Source organism: Pteropus alecto, unplaced genomic scaffold (assembly GCF_000325575.1).
Source record: "Pteropus alecto unplaced genomic scaffold, ASM32557v1 scaffold45, whole genome shotgun sequence".
Taxonomy (NCBI): Eukaryota; Metazoa; Chordata; class Mammalia; order Chiroptera; family Pteropodidae; genus Pteropus; species Pteropus alecto.
Window position 1 is genome coordinate 16,826,160 of NW_006442491.1, and position 21,412 is coordinate 16,847,571.

Sequence of the window (21,412 nt, forward strand, 5' to 3'; positions counted from 1 at the left end):
AGAGAGAGAGAGAGATAAACATGTTAGATGGCGTGTAGGCCAGACCCCAAACCAACCAACTGGCCAAGCCAGGGCCACTCCATCCCAAAGAGCTTGTTCTAATGACTAGAGAGGAAACTTAGATTTAGAGTTCTACTTTTTAAAACATGTTTCAACTTTTAAAGAAGCAGAAACTTTGAAGTTCTTAAAGATGAAACTTTTTTCAATGCTTTTTTCAAGGAAAAAAAAACAACAGCGTTTTTACCTTTTAGGGCCTGCAGGCTGCCAGTGTGCTCTTGGGAGGACCCTGGCCCCTAAGAGAACATTTTATCAATGCTCTACCTGGAAACATACCTTGAAATTATATCTAAGGTGTAACTCTAATAAATAATGAAATGCAAATAATTGAGAAGTCAAATGAAAAGAAAGTTTAAAAAACAAACAAACAAAAAAAATCACTCCTCCAATTATCCTTTCTCTTTCTCATCTTCTAGTCTGAGAGCATTCATGGAAAAGAAAGAGCTCAGCCAGATACACATTTTCAGCCTTACTCTCATTTACAGACTTTGGGAGATTCGTGCAGTATTTGAAAGAATACGAAGTTTGTGAGCACTGGGGGGAAGCATGCTTAAACCTACTTCCCAATTTGTCTTCTAGAAATGGAGATAAAGGGTTACAGGCATGAGAGAAGGAGGAATGAAAAGTTAGGGGAGAGAAAAAAGGTCAGGCAAGCATAGATCAAAGGCAGAAGCATGTGTAATCTAAACACATAAGGGTAAAGTCCTGAAAATTTAAAATTTAACATTTAAAAATATTTTTAAAAACTTTTTACTTACTGGGTTTTATGTCCTGCTTAGAAAAATCTGCCTCACCCCAAGATTATGTTATATATTATACAAGCTTTCTTTTAGAAATCTGTGATTTCATCTTTTGATGTTTAAAACTTTGATTCACCTACAATTTATTTATTTAGGCGAAATGAGTGAGAGATATAAATCCCTTTCCAATGATTAACCAGTTATCTTGACCCATTTGTTATATAATCCTTTATTTTCCCACTGGTTTAAAAGCCTCTCTTTTTCATTAACTAAATTTCCATGTAGACTATACTTATTTCTGGGCTTTCTAGTCTGTTCCACTCTTTGTCCATTCCCTAGTACCAGTTTTAGTTATTATGGCTTTTAGTATGTTTTAACATAAGGGTAAATCTAGTTCATTTCATTCTGCTGTCTTAAAAATTTTCCTGTCTATTTCCACATGCTTATTTTTTTTAATGAACTTTAGTATTATTTGAGGATCTTGTTAAACTTATAATTTGAGGACAATGACATCTTAGCAAGGTCATGATGTAAAGATGCCATCTTCTTGGAGCACAAGGTTCTTACATCCTTGTTCTCAGATAAGATTATAAAGTTATCCTGGCTGCTGAGGAGTTGTGTAGGCCTGTGTAAAGCTGTGGCTGGTGACTAAAAGAAAAAAATATGACAGAGACCTGTGCTGGGGTCCTTACCCTGGACGAGGATGACCCAGGTAAACAAGATATGGAGTTAAGGGGGAGGCCCATCTCCCACCATATCAGTGACTACTGGGTGGGCAAGTGAGGTGTTGTGGGAGAGACATGCATAGGACAGATGAGGTCAGAGGTACTGCCAGCTCTAGAAGGCCACGAGGGAGAGTAATGACACACATTTAGAATAAGCAGTTTCTTGGGTAGGCAGGTAAGAGGAGCCTCACAGGTGGAGGGAATGAGTCAAAAGAGATTTCTCAAAGAATAATCCAGAAGACAGGACCAATGGTTATTGTGTTCTTGGTGTGTTCCAGGACTTTCTGAAACATTGATGTCAATGTTTGATGCCACACTCCAAGATTTCATTAGTCTCAAAAATTAAGAACTATCGTTTCTCCTTATCACTTTGAGTCTGTTCCTGTAGCTTGCACAGTGTGGACTTTGAAGCCTAACGTTTTCTGCCTTCCCCTAATGAGAGTTGATGCTGCTTTGGTATTTCTCTATCAGCCATCTGCTCAGGTCTGAAATGTGTGGTCCACCTTTCCTAAGGCCAAACACCTCCATTTCCCAGATAAGAAGGTCACCTTGGTAATTGCATTGGGAAAAGGCAGATTGGACATTTAAAGGAAATGCAGATTAAATACTTCACTATTTCATAGAGCAGAGATGGCATTAAGCATTTAAAGAGATGCACAAGAATGCATCCAACGCCATCAGGGAGAATGGTTGAAACAACTTTCTGCAGAATGTCTGTGAAATGATGACCTACAAATCCAGCTTCCAGGTCCCAGCACCAGCAGTAGTTCATGAACCGGACAAAACAAGCCCTCAGGAAGTCCCCCAGCAGGATGGTGATGTATGTTACCAGCATGTCGGACACCGTCAGCCTCATGAATTCCTGAAAAGAGGAACACAGAGACGGGGTGGTCAGGGTTGGACCTTGCTCACTTCTCCCGACTGATTGCAGCCATGCCAAATTTCCCCACACACCTGAATTCTTCTCTGGGACCCTCTGATTTTTGGTGGCAGATAGGTGGTGGTGCAGAGCAAGAACCCCAGGCTTTGGAAAATGCTTAAAATAGGCCTCAGCTTTACAAGTTACTAATTGTATTGCTTTGGAATAGTCTCTGAACTTCCTGAAGTTGATAATATTAACCTTGCAGGGTTAATGGGAAGCTTAGCGATTATGTATGTAAATTGCCTAGCATGCTGGCAATGCCCAGTGCTTGGTGGTTATTAGCACTATTGCACAGATATAGGATCTGAAAGCTCATCCCTTGCTTCTCCCATCTGCTCTGAAATGCCAGCTGCCCCAGCTGAGACTGAATCTGACCATCGCCACTGAGAACAACACCTGGCTTTCTTTATCGCCTGCTAATTGATTTTTTTTCTTGTTATATAGAGAAAATAATGCAGGTTTTTCACAGAGGCACATAACAGAAGATGCTAAGTCAAAGGAACAGAGAACCTTCTCTGCTTGGTAGAGTATATACGACATTACTTCTTTTGAAAATTGAAAAGATCAACCAGACATCATTACAATTATAACCTGTGAGACATCTAATAGATATGGAATTTCAAGAGGGCACAGGATCTGCTTTATTTATTTTTGTATCCTCCAAGATAAATAATAAACATTGGCTGGATGAACAGCAAATGATTTTTCAGGGTTGTTCCTTTATAAGAATTCAGGTTAATCTTCCTAAGTAATAGACAACCCAACATATATTAGGTCTCCACTCTGTGCAAGATGATGCTCTGGGGCCTGGGGTGGAGGTGGTGGAGGACACAAGTGAGTAGGACATAACACCTCAAACCCATCAGCATGTCAGTAACAACAAGCTCAGAAATAAACAAGCTTTCATCAGTAATGGGAACAGTAATGGGCATTCAGGGAGGAAGGCAAGAGAGGTGCCTCCCAAGGAAGGATGTGTGGCAAGAAATGAGAAGTTCTATAGCAACATATTCCCAAAGAATCACATAGGTAATGAACTCTCTTTTAACTTCTAAAGAGGGTGGGTTTGGTTGACTTGAAGATTCTTTCTCTGTTACACATTGTGATGGGTTGAGAAATGCAGGAGCTGGTGAAGCTGAGTGGCTCTGTACATTAAAGATGAGGAAGAGTTGAAGATTATGGGGAATCTGAATTGAAGGAGGCAAGAAATGGTGAGTCTGAGCCCTCCATGAAGGAATTAGGGAGAAAAGGTAGCCATGGGTGGCCGTTTTCAATGGAGTGTGTGATGTAATGCCCTCCTCCATTGTACTTCAACATACTCAGCTAAAAACACTGTTGTCTAATGCTTTATGTGAGTAAATTCTTCAGGAGACCCGTGAAAAAGTAATAAACACTGCATCTCACTGGAGTCGCTGATGAATAGAAACCCCATGCAAAGAGATGGAGTTGAGGAAGAGAAGGCAGCTGATTGCTGTGTTATCCGTGAGTACTTGAAGTTACTGCTTCTGAAGGCAAAGAACACTAGGCTTTGAAGTCCACACTGTGCGAAGTACAGGAACAATAGTGAAAGTGGGTATGGGGAAACGGTTATTAATTTTTGAGACTCTAATGAAAATCATTAATTCTCTTTACAGAAAAATGCACACATGCATATGTACACAAAATCATGCATCCAATTTTTATGAGTATTTATTCATGATTTCCAGGTGGAGAACCTCAGGCTTTCAGTAAAATCTGCAGTAAAACTAAATAAATGCAAGTGGTTGTAGATTGATGAATGGAGCATGTAAGAGAAATATGTGGGACATTGAAAAAAATGGGAAAGTGAAAAGGTGGAACTTTCCTAAGAAATATTGGCTGGACATTTTAGTGGCTGAAAAATGGAAATATCAAGGAAAGAATAACAAGAACTGAGGATAAGGGTAATCTTTTCGGGACAGCACAGTTACTCACAATGCCCACGGCTGTCTCCCAGCAAGAACCACGGGGCACATCAGCAGGATGCAGGGGTGGCCGGGGGACACTCTCATTCCAACCCGAGGAGTTGTAATAGTTAAACAGAGTCCAGTGAGTGATGTTCTTTATTGTCTCTTCATTAGAAAGCTGGAATGGAAGACGGAGACGGGTCAGAAGGAGCCAGGGATGGTCCAACCATTTCTACAGAAACAACAATTAAAGCCAGCACATGCCATAGCCTTACTACCTAAACTCTGCCCTGCCCCTTAACAGAGTCTCCCCAAAAATCTAAACAGAAGAGGGGGGCAATTGGCTGAAGTCCTTGGGTCTTTTCCATGAAGTTATCTTCTCTAAATTATTATCCATCTGTCTGTCCATCCATCCATTCAGTTATTCATTCTTCTTTTGAGAATAATTTATTCAGGGTCTATTCTGGACATACAAGGCAGTGGTGACACAGGAGTGAATAAGAGGGGTGGCGTGTTCCTCAGAAAGTTCACAGTCTAGTAATTGACAGATGAACAGACAGACAATTACAGAACAGAGTGATAAGAATTATGGGAAATTTTCTCTGGGGATTGAGGAAATCCACATCAGACAGTGGGGGCCACAGAAGTCTTCCTGGAGGCAAAGAGATCTGAGCCCAAACCTCAGGGAGGATCAATTAACTAGTCAAACAGGAAGAAGGGTGGAGGGAGAAGCAAGAGAGAATTTTGCCCCATGGAGGAATGTGAGGCTCAGGAGAGGAATAGTCTACTGGGGTCGGAGAGGGACCAGAGATGAGGGCGGAGTGGTGGGCAAGGGCCAGATCCGATCACTTCCATGCTTAGAACCTTCTACAAGCATTCCTGTTAACCTCAGGAAAAAGTTCATGCAGCTCAGTAAGGAGGAGGGAGGGTGAGGAAGAGAAGCGTTATCATCTGGGCCTTCCCGCGGTTTCATTTTCCACCCTTTCCCTCGGCTCTGTTGTACAGTTCTCCGTTTGCACCAGCTATTCTCTCTGCTTTTCCAATCTCCATTCCAATCTCTGCAAAGACTCTTCTGGGGGTTCTGGAGTCCCTCCTGTGCACTTCCATGCTGGCCTGCATTTGCCCTCAATGAAGCATATGCTGCAGCACGATGTAACGAATGAGTCTGTCTCCTGGCGAGTGCAAACAGCCTTGGATCAGGACTGTGTTTGACTTGCTGCTGTACCCGCAGGGCCTGACAAAGTGGGTGCTCCATAACCATCTTGTAAGAAGTGATGAAAGTTTATGACATATCATCTCAATGGACACTTACTTGGCTACTCGGCTGATAAACACTTATGGCAACTATGAAATAATATGGGAAAGGCTGTAAATAAAATATTAATGGTACCAAGTGACATGTATATAATGTGAAAAAAGACAGCCTAAGAAAAAGACAGCAAAGAACAACAGAGAAATGTTAAAAATGGCTGTTTTTGTGTCATATCTTGGAGATATTTTTCTTCGTTTTACTTTTCTGAACTTTCCAAAATCTATTTAATTAATACGAATTGTGCATAAGGAGATTATTATATTTAGAACATGATGGGCATCAGGGACTGGCAGATGTTCGTGGTCAGTCTTTACCTTGAGGTGGACGTCATCCATCAGAGCCAAGAGAAATGTGTAGAGGTTCCCCAGAAAAAGTGCAAAGATGCGTCCCAGCTGCCACTTCAGTCCAATGCGTGGGTGGTAATTCTCCAGGGCGGCGATGGTTTCAAACAGAGGAGGACAAAACATCCCAAGCAGAGACATCACAATTTCTACCTGAGAGATCAGGAAAGCCTGGGTTACTTGTGTCATCAATATCACTTGGTTGGTCATCATCTCTGAACCCCCAGGGCCATATAACTCCATTTCCTTTTTGCCCCCTCCTCTGTGTCTCCACAACTTGCTGCGTGACCCTGGCAAAAGCATCAACATGACCTGAGCAGTCAGCGTATGTCCCATACATCATAATTACTCTGCGACTGGTTGCTATCATGATTGTTGCTATTAGTATGGATAAAACTAGCAAGCTTTCTTTGAGAAGTGAATGAGTTAGCCTATGGGACAATACTTGGTGTTCTGTAAAATTGTGAGCTAGGTAAGAGTCACTGTGGCAGCCATCATCTCAGGAGAATGGAAGAGAGGAAGCTCAGATCACAGAAGAGAACTAACAATAGAGGGATGCAGTTGAGAACGGCTTTCGGAGTCAGCTCTCTGGATTTGAGTCCCAGCTCTGTCACTTGCTGGCTTTGAAATGTAGGAGAAGTGACCTAACTTCTTGTTTCTTCATGTGTAAAATGGTGATGGCAGTCCTCGTTGTGAGAGTCAGAAGAGATAATAAATGCACATCTACTAGTCTAGAGCCTGGTAAATGGTAAACCTTCACTTTCACATCCAATTTTGGGAAAATCCCGACTCTGTAATTGAACCTGACTATAATAGAACATTCTCTTTACAACAAAAACTGCTCATCCAGTGGATGGTAAATCTTTGAGCTGCTGACCAAATTGCGGGTTGGTCACTACTTCTGGGCTGGTCCTGACTCCCCTACTTTCTCTCACACTGACTTAGCTTGGCTTTGCATCACCTTCATACCTACTTACCTGCTCATGCAGTTCTTTCCATATGGAGAACCCTCCCTATAGCACATCTGCTGCTGCTCTTCTTTACATATTTGTCTGATAATGCTCAGCCTAATTCCTGCCTTTGCTACAAATCCCCATATCTCCAGTTCACATGGACATTTCCCCTTGCAACACATCTGTAACCCAAAACATCTTATTTGGTCATGTTATTTCTGCCTACTGCTGTTTGTGCTTTGGTTTATTCTTGTCAAGCCTGCTTCCTAAGGAAACTGCAGTCTATTATTACCTTTAAACTGTAGCTTTAATCCATTTATATTTATTGTAATCATTGACACATTTAGATTTAAATCTTATCTGATTTTCTGCTTCATATTTGTCCTACCAGTTCCTTTTTCTATCCTTTCTTGCTTTTATTTAATTTATTTAGCTTATGATTCTGTGGGTCAGTGTTTGTTTCTGGGTTTAGTTAGGTGGTTCGTCTGCTGGTCCCACCTGGATTCATTCATGAATCTATCTATGGTCAACTGATGGTTGATGGCTTCATTTACATTTCTGGTGGTTGATTGGCTATCACCTGGGGGTGATGAGATAAATGGGCCGTGTCTCTCATTCAGCAGGCTATCCTGGAATTGGCCACACGATGAAGGTCTCAGGGTTCCCAAAAGAGCAAATCGCAATACACAAGCACTTTTCAAGTCTGCTTGCATCATGGTTGCTACTGTCCTATTGGCTAAAAGCAAGTCAGATGAACTAGCCAAGCTAAATTCAAGGAATGGGGAAATAGATCCCACCTCTTCATGGGAGCGGCTAAAATATTACATTGCAAAGAAATTTGTATACAAAGATAGGATGAATCTGTAGCCATTTTTGCCAACTACCACAGATGCTAAATTCCCAAAAGAGATTTATGGATCAATATAATCACAATAAAATCTTAATGTGTTTTATTGTGGATCTTGATGAAAACCTCATTCTGCCAGATATCAATACATACTATAAAGCCATAGTCAATGAGTGTGTTAGTGTAGGAATAGACAAATAGACCAACAGAATAGAAAAGAGAGCCCAGAATCATAACCATGCATAAATAGACACTTGATTTATGATATATGGCACTGTAGAATTATGAAGAAAGGAATACCTTGTTGATAACTGGGATTAAAGACAATTGGCTATCCAGTTGACTGACATGCTAATTAAATCCACCTTTATCTAGCCACAAAGGCCTAATAATAGGTGGCTCTTCCTTCAACTGCTTGACTTGAAAGGGATGGAATTTTGCTTTCTAAAACAAGTCCTATAACCCAGACTTTCAATAATTCAGATGAATGGCATAGGAACCAGTATAATTTCAGTTATACTGAATCTCACTTCCAATATTCACTTCCATAAAGATGTCCTTCTTACCTCATTCCTTTCATACCAGCTGACGTTCTGCATTTTGGAGAATTCCTGGGATCGCTTCACTACAAAGTAAATGAGGTACCCACTTCCACACAAACAACAGATGATGAGGAAGTTGGCCAGGACACGGAGAAATCTTGTCAGGTGGATATTTTCTTCTTTGTTACTCTCCTGTTCATCTACTATTGATTCCTTAGTGTATAAAAATGAGATGTGAATTTCACCATAAAAATAAATAAATAAATTAATTAATTTAAAAAAATGAGATGTGAATAATGTCAGGTCAGGAACCAATAGGAACCATCGCTGTTTGGGTTCTCAGATGACTACTTTGCATATACTTCATAAATGAAATATTACAGAAGGGTGGTGTAAAGCTCTTTCGCCCTATGGAGAATTTATTCTTTCTTTTAAGAAAACATATTTTGTTGTTACTGTTACTGTTTGGCACATGTAATGACAAAAGCTTAGATTTATCAGATACTTACTATGTGCCAGATGTGGTGCTAAACACTTCTCATATAGCATCCCTCTTAATCCCAATAACAAACCAATAGACCAGTTATTATTATTAACCATATAGCAGATACTAAAGACTAGAGAAATTTCAGTAATTGATTAGGATTATTTTAAATCTATAGATTAACTCTACAGCCATGCCACTCTGAACAAGCTCGATCCTGTCTGACCTTGGAAGCTAAGCAGGGTCGGGCCTGGTTAGTACTTGGATGAGAGACCATCTAGGAAGACCAGGTGCTGAAGACGTAAAAAATAAAAAAATAAAGGATTCTAAGCTAACAAGGTCCTTGCAATCTGTGAGGTCAACCAAAGGTTGGCTCACCTTAAAAATAAAAATAAAAAAATTAAAAAAAAAATAAATAAATCCATAGATCAAATATACTAACATTAATTCAGGGCTGGCATTTTCTATAAAAAAGTTCGGGCCAAACTCTTTCTATAAAAAGCCGGTAGTACATCTTTTGGGGTTTGTAGGCCATGTGGTCTCTCTCACAACTACTCAACTATGCCACTGTAGCACAAAAGTAACCATAGAGAATATATAAATAAACAGGCATGGCTTTGTTTCAATAAAACTTATTTACAAAAAAAAGCAGCAGACTAGATTTGGACCCTGGGCCATAGTTTGGTGACTCCATTTATTTAGAGTTTCTTAACTTCTTTCAGCAATGTTTTGTACTTTTAGTGTAGCAATCTTGCACATTTTTTTTGGTTAAATCTATTCCTAGGAATTTTTTTGTAATTTATATAATTGTATTGTAAATGGAATTAAAAATTATTTTTCAATTGTTTGCTGTGAGTGTATCAAAATACAATAGATATTTTATTATTAATAAAACATCAGTAACTGATGTTTTACTGCATCAGTAACTCTATGAAGACACAATTAGTATGTGGCAGACTGGGATGGAAAGCGAGGTCTCTTGGAAACTAAAGTACTTGGAAGGAGACTTTGCTAATCAATTAACAGTTACTGTTTTCAGATTCAGGTTTAACTAACTCATCAAGCAGTTAATATATATTAATGGACACAGTTCCCATAACATGTGCCCTTTTATGTATATGTATTATCTTGATTATTTTTATAGACTCAGAGGCAAATCCTTCTTCTTCCTAGATATTCAAAGTGCTTCACAGATATTGACCTTCTTTGTCTTTCTCTGGTAGGCTTAGAGGAAGAGTCAAAGCCCTCATTGACCCCTACCCTGCCCTTGGATGCTCCATCAGAGGCTCCCCATTGCTATGAGAAGGAAAGGAGTCAGCTCCCTGCTCCACCCACTGCCAAGCTGACAACATTCTGGGGCTCACGAAACCCATGTGAGTTGCTGAGGCAAATCCTGTCCCTGCTGGATGTACCTGCCATCTATAGGCATTGGTCAGTGGGCAGCAGCTCACTTCTCCTCTGAGGAAGGGCCAGGTGAGAGGAGAAGAAAAAGACATAGCCAAGCATAGTTGTGTTATAAATTTTTCCTCTGCCAGGTCTTATGGGAAAGTGACTGATCAGGCAGGAGAAATATTGAACTATCAAGAACTCTGAATGGTGTTTATAGTAACAGAGGAAAAAATAGGATGTTCAGTGCTTCAGCGTCACAGCTTCTGCCTTCATTAATTTGCTTACTCTCTGGTTTGTTTTAATATTATACAATAGAGATGTGTGGGTTACCTCATATCTCTTTTTTGAACAAATTAATGAGATAATTAAGTGTGGAGTTACATACTCAATTAATTCCTTTATTCCCACACCCCCAAACTAGAGTTCTCAACTCTTTCTGGGTGTTGTAATTACTTGAGAAGTTTTTTTAAAAATCCGATGCCAGGACCCATTCCACAGCAATTACACTGAAATCTCTGGGAGTGGGACCAAGAAGATTTTTAAAGCTCCTTGGGTGATTCAAACATGTGTAAAAGGTTGCGAACTGCTGCCCCAAATGGGTCCTTTCATGTCTTCCAGTGGAAAACGGTTCCACGAGGAAATACTCATGTCTCAGCATCATTGATTTTCTGCCATATAAAGAAACAGATGGTGGGTACCAGCTGTGAGCATTTTTTCTTGAAGGCTTGAAAGCTGGGCTCCTGCTTCTGGTAAAGCTCTTGCCACAGATTACTCAGCGATCTTATTTTTTATATGCCAGCTGCGAGAATTCTCCCAATGATCAGAGGAACCCAAATTCCCCCAGGAAGTGAGAACTTCCCTGAATGGCTACCTTGAAGCTGGTGGTGATGGAGGCATATTTGTTGTCGGCTGTCTCTGAATTCCCTATCAGGTAGTCCCAGCTGGTGAACATCTTGAAGCTGAATGTGAAGTTATCATTCTCCCCTTCACTCGTGCCGCCCTGGGTGTTGCTGGCCATCCTGCAGGGTGCACAGCACTGTTGTTATGTCTGCCCTGTGTCTGCTGCATCAGCCCAAGGAAACCTTGGCCTGAGCCAATTTTGGGCACAGGTAGCAGGCATCCAGAGAGGGAAATGAACCATGCAGGGACATGGGGCAAGACAGATTTGATTCAGGGCACCTTCCCCCCAAATCAGAGTCCTCTGTGAGCACACACAGTGTCAGCTGGGTAGTAAAAAGCCTGTGGGACACAGGACATTTAACCGTGTTTTCTGCCCCAAAGTCTGATTTCCTATAGCTTGATTTGCCTACAAATGTTTTAGAACTCTTTACTCTCACAGAGGAACATCCCTTTCTAACTTATTTATTTCTTTGGATAGAAGAATATATTTTTTTCTGATATACAATCCAATAAGCCCCGAGACAGTTGTTACTGCACCCAGGTAACACACATATCCTTTTCTTAAGCAAACTTGGATGAAGGTACCTTGGACCTACCTTGTTACTCACCCCTTTTATCCTACCTATCTCATCCTCTCTTTGTGCTCCCTGGAGTTCAGCCCTGTGGGAATCAGAATTACAAGCAGGGGCTCTTATCAGATACAATGGCAGGGCTAGGGGAGTTGCCCTCCTCTCTAACTGTATCTTATCTATTGGCTTTTAGGATTTACTGTTCTAGGGGCTTGGTTGGCTGAGTTAGCTCTTTGGTTCATCAGAGAAACATTCCATATCTCTATACTTATCTAGGATAATAGTAAGGGGAAAACATATGAGGGCTAAGAATAAAACCAAGCCTGTCTGTCTCTCACTCTCTCTTTTATTCCCCCTTTTGCTTAATAGAATTGGACAGCCACATATCACTTCATTCATGGTCACTGTTGCATGCCAGGCAAGCTGTCGTGAACAGCATCATTTTCCTCTGAGACGATGTGATAGAAAGTCAAACGGCCACACATGGCGCTTTCAGGGCTTCTCACCAGGCTTCGAGAGTTCTCTACTCCTCTCCTACAGACACGGCTATCCCTGCTCTTCTGGGAGAAGTGACCCCTTGTGGCCCTGCTGCAGGGTGGTGGGCCCTGGTGGTCAGGTGTGTGCAGAAGACTGTGCCACCCCATTTTGCACCAGCCTTTGTTGGTTGGGGTCCCCTGACTTAGAATAAGGTAATTCATGAGCTGGGCCAAAATTTTCTTTAGATAATATGAATTAAAACTACAGACATGATTAAGGCACAACGAAAAACCAAGTCCATTTTTGACCACAGAGACAGGTAGAGTTGGGATCAGGTAGAGAGGACACTGTGGTTAACCACAGCCATATACATTCATTTAGGCTTATTGTTTATATGTTTATAAGTACTGGGCTGGATTCTCACATGCAAGATAGAGTTATAGAGCAACAGAAGAGTTTTTCTGAAAAAGCGGAGCTCTGGGGAAAGCAAAAACAGATCTTGCAAACTTCTCCGGCCTTACCTTATCTTACCAGGTACCATGTTCCCCCTCAAGCCAAACTTTTGACAGTTTCTGGAACTCAGTAGGATATTTGCTGCCTCAGGGCCTTTGCATATGTTTTTCTTTTGGCTAAAATGCTGTGCCCCAGAATTTTAGCATGGCTGGCAGTTCTCAGCCTCATCTGAAGGAGTTTCTATCCCATTTCGCAGAATTTCCCACATTACCCCATTTGTCTTTTATACCACATACGACAATCTGCATTTGTTCTGTTTATTTGCTTTTATTTTACTCTCTAAATCCCCCACAAGTAGGTAAGCAGGCACATGATGGCTATGGGAATGGGCTGTTTGTGTGAAGAAAATTAAAAGCCTGTAAATAAGATGGTCATACTTACGATCTAATGACAATCATCAGGCTATAGCCGAACACGCTGACCCCCACCATAAAGTAAGCCATGGGCAATCTGTACCTCAGCCACCCGATGGTCCTCTGGTCATTGTAGTAGCCGTAGAAGAGAGCAGAATATTTAATATAGCCCTGTGGGACAGCAAATCCAAATGCTCTGGGTTTGTGAGCTCAGCGCAGTCATCAGACACTTCCATTCTACCAGGCATTTCTTTCTCATGGGTTTAGCGGGAGTCTGAGGGGAGGAAGGAAGAGTTCTGGACGTTCTTGTTCTTTCCTTCACTTCCCCCAGTTGCTCCCGAGTCTATCCATGTCCCATGTCTCTCCCTCTTTCTTTTCTTCTCTTTTTTTCTCCATTTTACAGAGTGCATAGAGATATAAGACAGAGAGTGTTGTTAACATTCAGGATAGAATTAGGGATAAGGGGTGTGTGCGTGCAAACTTCTCCAGCCTTACCTTACCAGGTACCATGCTCCCTCTCAAGCCACACTGGTCTTTTGACAGTTTCTGGAACTCACTAGGATATTTACTGCCTCAGGGCCTTTGCACAGAAGTTTCCAAATTCTTACCCCGTCCCCAATCCCCATTCCTAGGGTCTTAAATTTAACATTCAAGAAGTAAATAGGAGTCTGGGAACTTTCTCAGTATTTCAGAACTTCTAAAGAAAACTATACCTGATAAGACTCACAGTTTAACCTGAACTTATACTTTTAAGTGTAATTAGGTATAATATTAACTTAGAATTTTAGCGCTTCTTTAATGTCTTTGCTGAATATAAAACGGGATTACCATTGAAAAAATTTGGTTGTTCTGGGTAACTAGAATGTTTCAACAGGAGTCTTTGGGTGAAATAAGGAACAAAGGGAATTTTTAGCAGTAGTATATCATCTTTAGCAGTAATATGTTGTAGTAGTATTATCTCATCCTTAGTGTATAGTCATTATTTGGAAAAATACTCTAGGTCACTTTCACACATTTCCGAGGGGTCTTGAATTCTGACTCTGACAGTGAAGGATGGCAACAGCAGTGACGTGTTGTTTGAATCATCACAGCCAGGCCTCCCAGCCTTGGGGACTCCTTAGAGCCTGCAGACCAAGCCACCGAGAGACGTGGGCGTGTGAGGATTCCAAAAGGAGGGAGGGGCGTTCCAGGCACAGGACCCTGAGCAAAAGCAGGAAGATACTGAAAATGTGTGATGCATTCAGGGACTTTCCCCTAAACTTGATAATATTGCGGCATAAAGCGTGAGGTCTTAGACAGAAAAGGGAATGGAGAGGTCGAGAGCAGCCAGGCCATGAACAGTTCTTTTGTAAACCCAATTCGGAATACTGGATTCTATTCCATTTAGGAATAAGTGAATATCAGAGATAAAGTATGACAAGGTCAGGTTTGCATTTTAGAAAGATCGCTCTAGCAGCAAAGGGAATGGAGACTGGAAGAGCCAAGCCAAGGCAGGAAGCAGAGGGAGAAGATTCTGACAGTGGTCCTGGGATAGTGTGGGATATCATCTAAAGGAGAGGTAAGCGAAATGCGGGAAAGGAAACCAATTCAAGAAATATTTAGTGGGCAGGCTCAGACTTAGTGATTGACAGGATGTGGTGAGAGGGTGGGGAAGAGGCAGTATAGGATGACTTCTAGGTTTCATACTTGAATAAATGGATGAAGAGTGGTTCCAATACAAGAGATGGAGAAAAGATGTGGGTTTGGTTGGATAGATGTTGGGATTTGAGGAGTAGTAGGGCATTTATTTGAAGGTACCATGTGACACCTTGGGGGAAGGCTCGAGTAGCAATAGCTTGTAAGAGCCAAGAGGGCTTAATGTAGGTATGGGGAGAGAAAATGATATTTTAAGATCAGCTTACATTGATCTTGCATAATGAAGAGAGCAGTGTCCCCATAGGGGCTCATATACATCAGAATGTGTGCCTGGAGAGAGGAACCTATAAAGGAGACCAAAGATGACATAGTTGGCTGGCTCATTTTGCATAGTGCTGGGATCCTATTTGATTAAAACACTGTTTTTTCAGTAATCAAATGCAACATGTCACACATATCCATGCAGACTTTAGAGCTCATAATCACAAAATGGAAGTGCATTGGCATGTTGACAACGGTACCTCAAAATCCCAAAGGACAGAAAAATCCATAGCTTTTTCTTCCTCAGCCCGAGGCACTGTCTTTCTGGGTATACTTCCATAGGGCATGCCCATCAGTACCTTTTGTAGGGACAGAATAACACAATTATATGTGGAGAAAATACGAATGCATGGATATTCATACACTGGGCTAGAGATTTTTCTTCTCATAATAGGACATATCCATTTTCTTCTTTAAGTGACATTAATCACATACCTGATTTTAAAAGTAACACACACTTTGTGTAGAAAATGTGAAAAAGTACAGAAGAGCATTTAAAAAATTAGCTATCACCTTCCTATCCCAAAGATAGTGACTGTTAGATAGTCATATAATCCCTTTCAGCTGTTTCTAAGTTTTATATATATTTTAGTCTGGTTATTTAGCTTATGACCAGTTCCCTATGTCATATGGTATTTCTCAAAATAAAATGACTTCAGAATATCTAATAACATGTATGTAACATAAACTTATTAATAAATCCCTATTGTTGGACATCGAAGTAATTCTAGTTCTTCACGTGTACATAATTCTGTTATTAATACCCTTTTATATGTGTCTTATTTGCATCCTTAATTATAAAAAAGTCAGAATTGTATTACACTGACATATTGATTTAGGAAGGATCAACATTTTTATGATGTTAAATTTTCCCTTCTAAGAATGTGTCCTCCTGTTTATTCAATTGTATTTTTGTCCTGAAATGTTTATAATAATCCTCATAGACATTTCCTAATTTGTTAAATTTATTACTAGATATTTCATAGATTTATTACTATTGTGAGTGTGAAATTTTTAAATTTTATTTCAAACTGGATATTGAGAGTATAGAAAATGTTGCTGATATTTGTTTATTTAAAATGGCTCCAGCAGTTTCAATATACTTTTCATTAATTCAAGTAACTTTTTGGGTATACAATATCACCTACAAACTAAAGTGATTTTGTATTTTTTTGTACAAAATGTATAAGTTTAATTTTCTTGACTTACTGCATTAGGTACAAATTTTAAAATAATGTTGAAAGTAGTGGGGGTGGGGCATACCATGTTGCTCTTGATTTTCAGAAACACAGGCTTTAGTATTTTACCATTTAATGTAACATTGCTTTTGTTTCTTATTAGTTTCATCATTTTTAGGTAATTCTATATTTCTTTTGGTTGGTTTTAAATTTATATTCTTATTAGGAAATATGTTGTATATGAAATAATATACACACACACATATATATGTATATATATGTGTATATCACACACACACATATATATGTGTGTGTATATGTATATATATGCGTGTATATATATATATACATATACATAGATGTGTATATATATGTGTGTGTGTGTATATATATATATATATACACACACACACACACACACACACACACACATAGTAAATAAGAAAATAGTAAAAAAGAAAATTAACTATGGTGTGTCCACTACCTAGTTTAAGAAAGAGAACATCATCAGGCTTTTATAACACCCTGGGTATGATCTTCCTGATTCACAGAAACTGTGAGATAATAAATAGTTGTTTTCAGCAGAAAATTTGGGGAGTATTTTTGTTACACAGCAATAGATAACTAATACAAACACAAATAACAGAAAAGAAATAATAATAGTAAAAATCAAGGCTATAGAAAATGAAGATACATAAGATAAAGACCTGAATGTGGATATTTACAGTAACTTTATTCATAGTAGCCCCAAACTGAGAACAACCCAAATGTCCATGAACTGTTGACCAGACAGCAAATTATGGTATATCCATATAATGGGATATTACTTAGCAATAAAGGAACAAAATATTGATACATGCAACAACATTGATGAATCTCAAAGACATTGTGCTAAGTGAAAGAGACCAGGCACAAAAAAATTACATACTACATGATTCTATTTATATGCTATTCTGGAAAAGGCAAAACTGGAGATAAGGAGAGGAGATTTGTCAGTTTACGGGCACAAGGAAACTTTTGGGGTGATGGAAATATTCTATATCTCAATTGTGGTGATGGTTACCTGACTGTATATATTTGTCATAACTCATTGAACTGTATATCTTATTTTTAGAGGCAGTATCAATATGAGGCTTACTGACTAAATGATGTTTATATGATCTTGAAAGCAGTGTTTATAAGATATTTTTAAGAATTAATTAATTAATTGATTAATGTACATCACCAATTATCAACCCTGGCTGCATATTAGAATAACCTATGGAGTTGTATGAGTCATCTATTGTTGTATAACAAATTACCCTAATACTTAGCAGCTTAAAACAACCACATTTATATCTGGAAGTTTCTGTGGGGCAGGAATCTGGGTGCCGCTTTGCTGGATTTGCTGCTGAGGGTCTCTCACAGACTACAGTCCAGATGTCTGCCAGGGCTGTGGTTTCATCTGAAGGTTTGTCAGTCCAGATTCTGCCAGGGCTGTGGTTTCATCTGAAGGTTTGTCTGGGGAAGGATCTGATTCTAAATGCACTCACGTATTTGCTGGCTAGATTTAGTTACTTATGGGTTGTTGGACTGAGGGCCTCAGTTCCTTGCTGGCTGCCCAAAGGCCACACTTAGTTCTTTACCAGGTAGGCCTCTCTAGTCTGGCAGTTTGCTTCATCAAAGTATGCAAGCCAAGAAGGGAATTGAAAGAGAATGCCACAAAGATGGAAGTCACGGTCTTTTATAACATAATCATGTAAGCGACAGCCTTTGGTTATAGTCTGTTGAAAGCATGTCACTAGGTCTAGGCTATATTCAAGGGGAGGAAGCTTATACAAAGGCTTGATACTGGGGGCAATCTTAGATATCTGCCTACAACAGAAGCTTTTAAAATAGGGATGTCACTATCATAGTCTCAGAGACTTAGATTCAATTGATTAGCCTAGGTCTAGGACCTGGTATTTTTAAAAAAACTCTCCACTTAATTTTCGCATGTAGTCAGTGTTGAGATGAGAAGTACATGAACTTGCTGTCCAGTAGGGCCTTGAAAGCCAGCACCTGCAGCATAACTTAAGATTCTCCAGGGATCATGTAGGTATCCTAGGCTCTGTAGGCAGTTGTCATGAAAGCTGAACAAGATTCACTCTAGCATTCAGAGCTGTTTAATTCCATTAAAATGGTATCAACGATTTGTGGCAAAGAAAGATGAGAATGAGTAGAATTCTGTTAAAGTTGCCTAACATTTGAGCACTTCTAATATTCTTATTCCCAGATCCTCTGATTCACCTGATTAGCTTTAAGACATTCATGAGTGGAGATATCTGATCATTAGGCTTATGCTGAAAACCCTTGGTCCCTGAAGTTATTTGTGTCTTTGGCCAACAGGGCAATTTGCAATGAGTTTGGATGTGTGTGATTCCCATGTGGCCAACTTCCCATTATCCTAACTAGGAAGCCATCTTGGGAAACCTGACATCCTTGACTGCTGTTATCCAACCTGTCATCAAGTTTTGTCTGTTCTACTTCTCTCTGGTTTTCTTTTAATCCATTCCCATTGGTAATACCCTGTCTGGGACTGAGCTATTGTATCAGGCTCTTAACTGGTCTTTGCCTCTTTCCCACTCTCCTAGTTGTACCCACTCCCTGCCCAGGGCTCCTCATTCCAGCCAACCCCACTCCTCTCTCCTTCCCCCAACCCTACTCCCGTTGACTTTCCCAATCACCATCCAATCCAGTCAAGGTGCTCTTGCCTGGACAGTTCTGGTCTTGGCTGCTTCATTGGAATATATCAACCTCTGTTTTCATTGTTTCAAACAAATGTCCCCCTTGATATGAAATATTTATAAATTGTACCAACTTATAAAAATTAAATAAAATTTAATGTTTTCTTTAAGAGAAAAACTCAGTGTCCTTAAAATTATCTGACTTTCCTCAAAGACTGCCTTTGTGGACCACCATATAGCAAAATTCCAGTAATGTCTCATTGGCCTACAGCATTTTAATGTTCTCTCTCCTCATGGAAATAAATCCATTTGGGATCAAAAACTCCCAGGAAGAAAGCAAAAGCTCTGTGAAGGTAAATTTTCCCAGTGGCTGCTGGGGAAACTGATACTTCCTTGGCTATGGAGGGAAGAAGTGAAACTTCTAGTTCATGTCTGATGATATTTTCCCCTTGGAGAGAACTAGGCTTGCGGCAAAACACTTGTACACACTTGTTGGAAGACTTAAAATCCTTATATCTACGTCAGAGAGTAACTGCAGCTTAAGGGTATACATGGGACTAAGTGAACTCATAACCCTAGTTTTCCAGGTGTATCTATAAAGACTAGTTAATGACATATTTGTAAGTATACTTTTAAAGTAATATAGAATTCAATATCCATAATAAGATTATATCTGAAGGAATAGTAAGGAGTGCTATTCAAATGCAATATTTTTTGGTAATAAATTATGATATAATGCATTCTATCCCTCTCCCTTTTTTTTTCAGGGTAAGAAAAGAAAAAAACTCACTGAGATATTAATCCTCCACTAATCTTAAAGTAAAATGAGAGGTAAAGAAATATAGTATCTGCCTCCTAATTCAGAAATACAAATATTTTGGTTCCATTTCTTTTTTGTACTGAGCTATCTGGGTAATTGATATGAGTACAGAATTTAAAAATGAATGACTGTTTCATTTTTTTGATAATGCCACCCTGAACGTGCCCAATCTTATCTGATCTCGGAAGCTAAGCAGGGTCGGGCCTGGTTAGTACTTGGATGGGAGACCACCTTGGAATACTAAGTGCTGTAGGTGTTAAAAAATATATATATAAATGAAGATGGTGGTCATGATAAGCCTCAATACTATCTAAAGATATAGGAAGTTCTTTTCTTACCTCTGGTATTATGACTAGACCAAATATTAAGCCAAAAAGGACGAGGTTAACACCATACATCCATCGGAGAAAGATGAAATATGATGCCACTGAAGAACCAAAGTGACCTAGAGAAGGAAAAGATGGTGGGATTTAAGTGTTACAGAAGGAGGAAGTTAATGGCACAGAGTACTCGATGTGTATGATGGATCCAGTTTTCAAGTCAGTCTGTGAAATGGACATTGTGATCTCCATTTGCTTTTTCCAGATCGGAAGCTAAGCAGGGTCGGGCCTGGTTAGTACTTGGATGGGAGACCACCTTGGAATACTAAGTGCTGTAGGTGTTAAAAAATATATATATAAATGAAGATGGTGGTCATGATAAGCCTCAATACTATCTAAAGATATAGGAAGTTCTTTTCTTACCTCTGGTATTATGACTAGACCAAATATTAAGCCAAAAAGGACGAGGTTAACACCATACATCCATCGGAGAAAGATGAAATATGATGCCACTGAAGAACCAAAGTGACCTAGAGAAGGAAAAGATGGTGGGATTTAAGTGTTACAGAAGGAGGAAGTTAATGGCACAGAGTACTCGATGTGTATGATGGATCCAGTTTTCAAGTCAGTCTGTGAAATGGACATTGTGATCTCCATTTGCTTTTTCCAGATAAATAACCAGAGGGTCTATGGACTTAACTGATATGCCTAAGCTCCCACAATCAGAAAGTGAAGAAGCACAATTTAAATCTTTTGTCTAACTAGCATTTTTAAAAAATACATCAGGACCTATATAATAATCTAATCAGAAGGTCAACAACACAATCCCAGCCCTTGGAAAACTCTTCGTTGAACCAACTAAAAACAGACACCAAAATACTCACTTTCAATGTCCTTGATCTTCATTTCCCAGGGAATACATTGAGTCTTGAAATTATCAAAGTCTCTCTTAAACTTGACCCATTTCTGAAATTAAACAGGTAACACTCTCAGTTCATTTACATGCTGCCTTGAGGCCTGGAGGGGCATGTCAGAGGTGCGCATTGATGTTGACTTGTCAACATGACATTGACATGTGGGTGAGGGTACCATCTTGGAGTTGCTCAGTCCAGGCTGCTAGAGGTGGATATTAAATCTTCAATTTCCAAAGTCAGACGTGGAGTGAGAAAGAAGCCATGACAACACAATACCTTGAATTTGTCTACAATGCTGACAAAATTTTAGGTTTGGACAGTTTATATATGAACTTAGATATTCTGTGTATAATTTCTGGTTTGGGGGATCAAATTGGGTTAGAAAGCTCTGATACAACTTCCTTTACCTTAAAACAAAAATTCAAGGGAAAAAAGAAATCTCATAATTCTCACACCACATTTGGCAGACAGCC

At 39.7% G+C, this 21,412-nt stretch overlaps 1 protein-coding gene and 2 pseudogenes across 1 annotated transcript in view; 2 read left to right on the plus strand and 1 right to left on the minus strand.

Moving 5' to 3' along the window:
• TMC2 (transmembrane channel like 2) overlaps positions 1-21,412 on the minus strand; it is a 59,246-nt gene that overhangs the window by 19,069 nt on the left and 18,765 nt on the right. The window contains exons 6-14 of the mRNA XM_006922015.2: positions 20,910-20,991; positions 20,449-20,555; positions 15,203-15,301; positions 13,075-13,217; positions 11,106-11,253; positions 8,386-8,574; positions 5,993-6,172; positions 4,395-4,544; positions 2,256-2,384 (exon numbers count right to left, since the gene is read on the minus strand). Of these exons, the coding sequence (XP_006922077.1) occupies positions 2,256-2,384; positions 4,395-4,544; positions 5,993-6,172; positions 8,386-8,574; positions 11,106-11,253; positions 13,075-13,217; positions 15,203-15,301; positions 20,449-20,555; positions 20,910-20,991 (1,227 nt within the window). The remainder of the gene's footprint in view (positions 1-2,255; positions 2,385-4,394; positions 4,545-5,992; positions 6,173-8,385; positions 8,575-11,105; positions 11,254-13,074; positions 13,218-15,202; positions 15,302-20,448; positions 20,556-20,909; positions 20,992-21,412) is intronic.
• LOC112471260 lies at positions 9,029-9,147 on the plus strand (annotated as a pseudogene).
• Positions 19,843-19,961, plus strand: LOC112471312 (annotated as a pseudogene).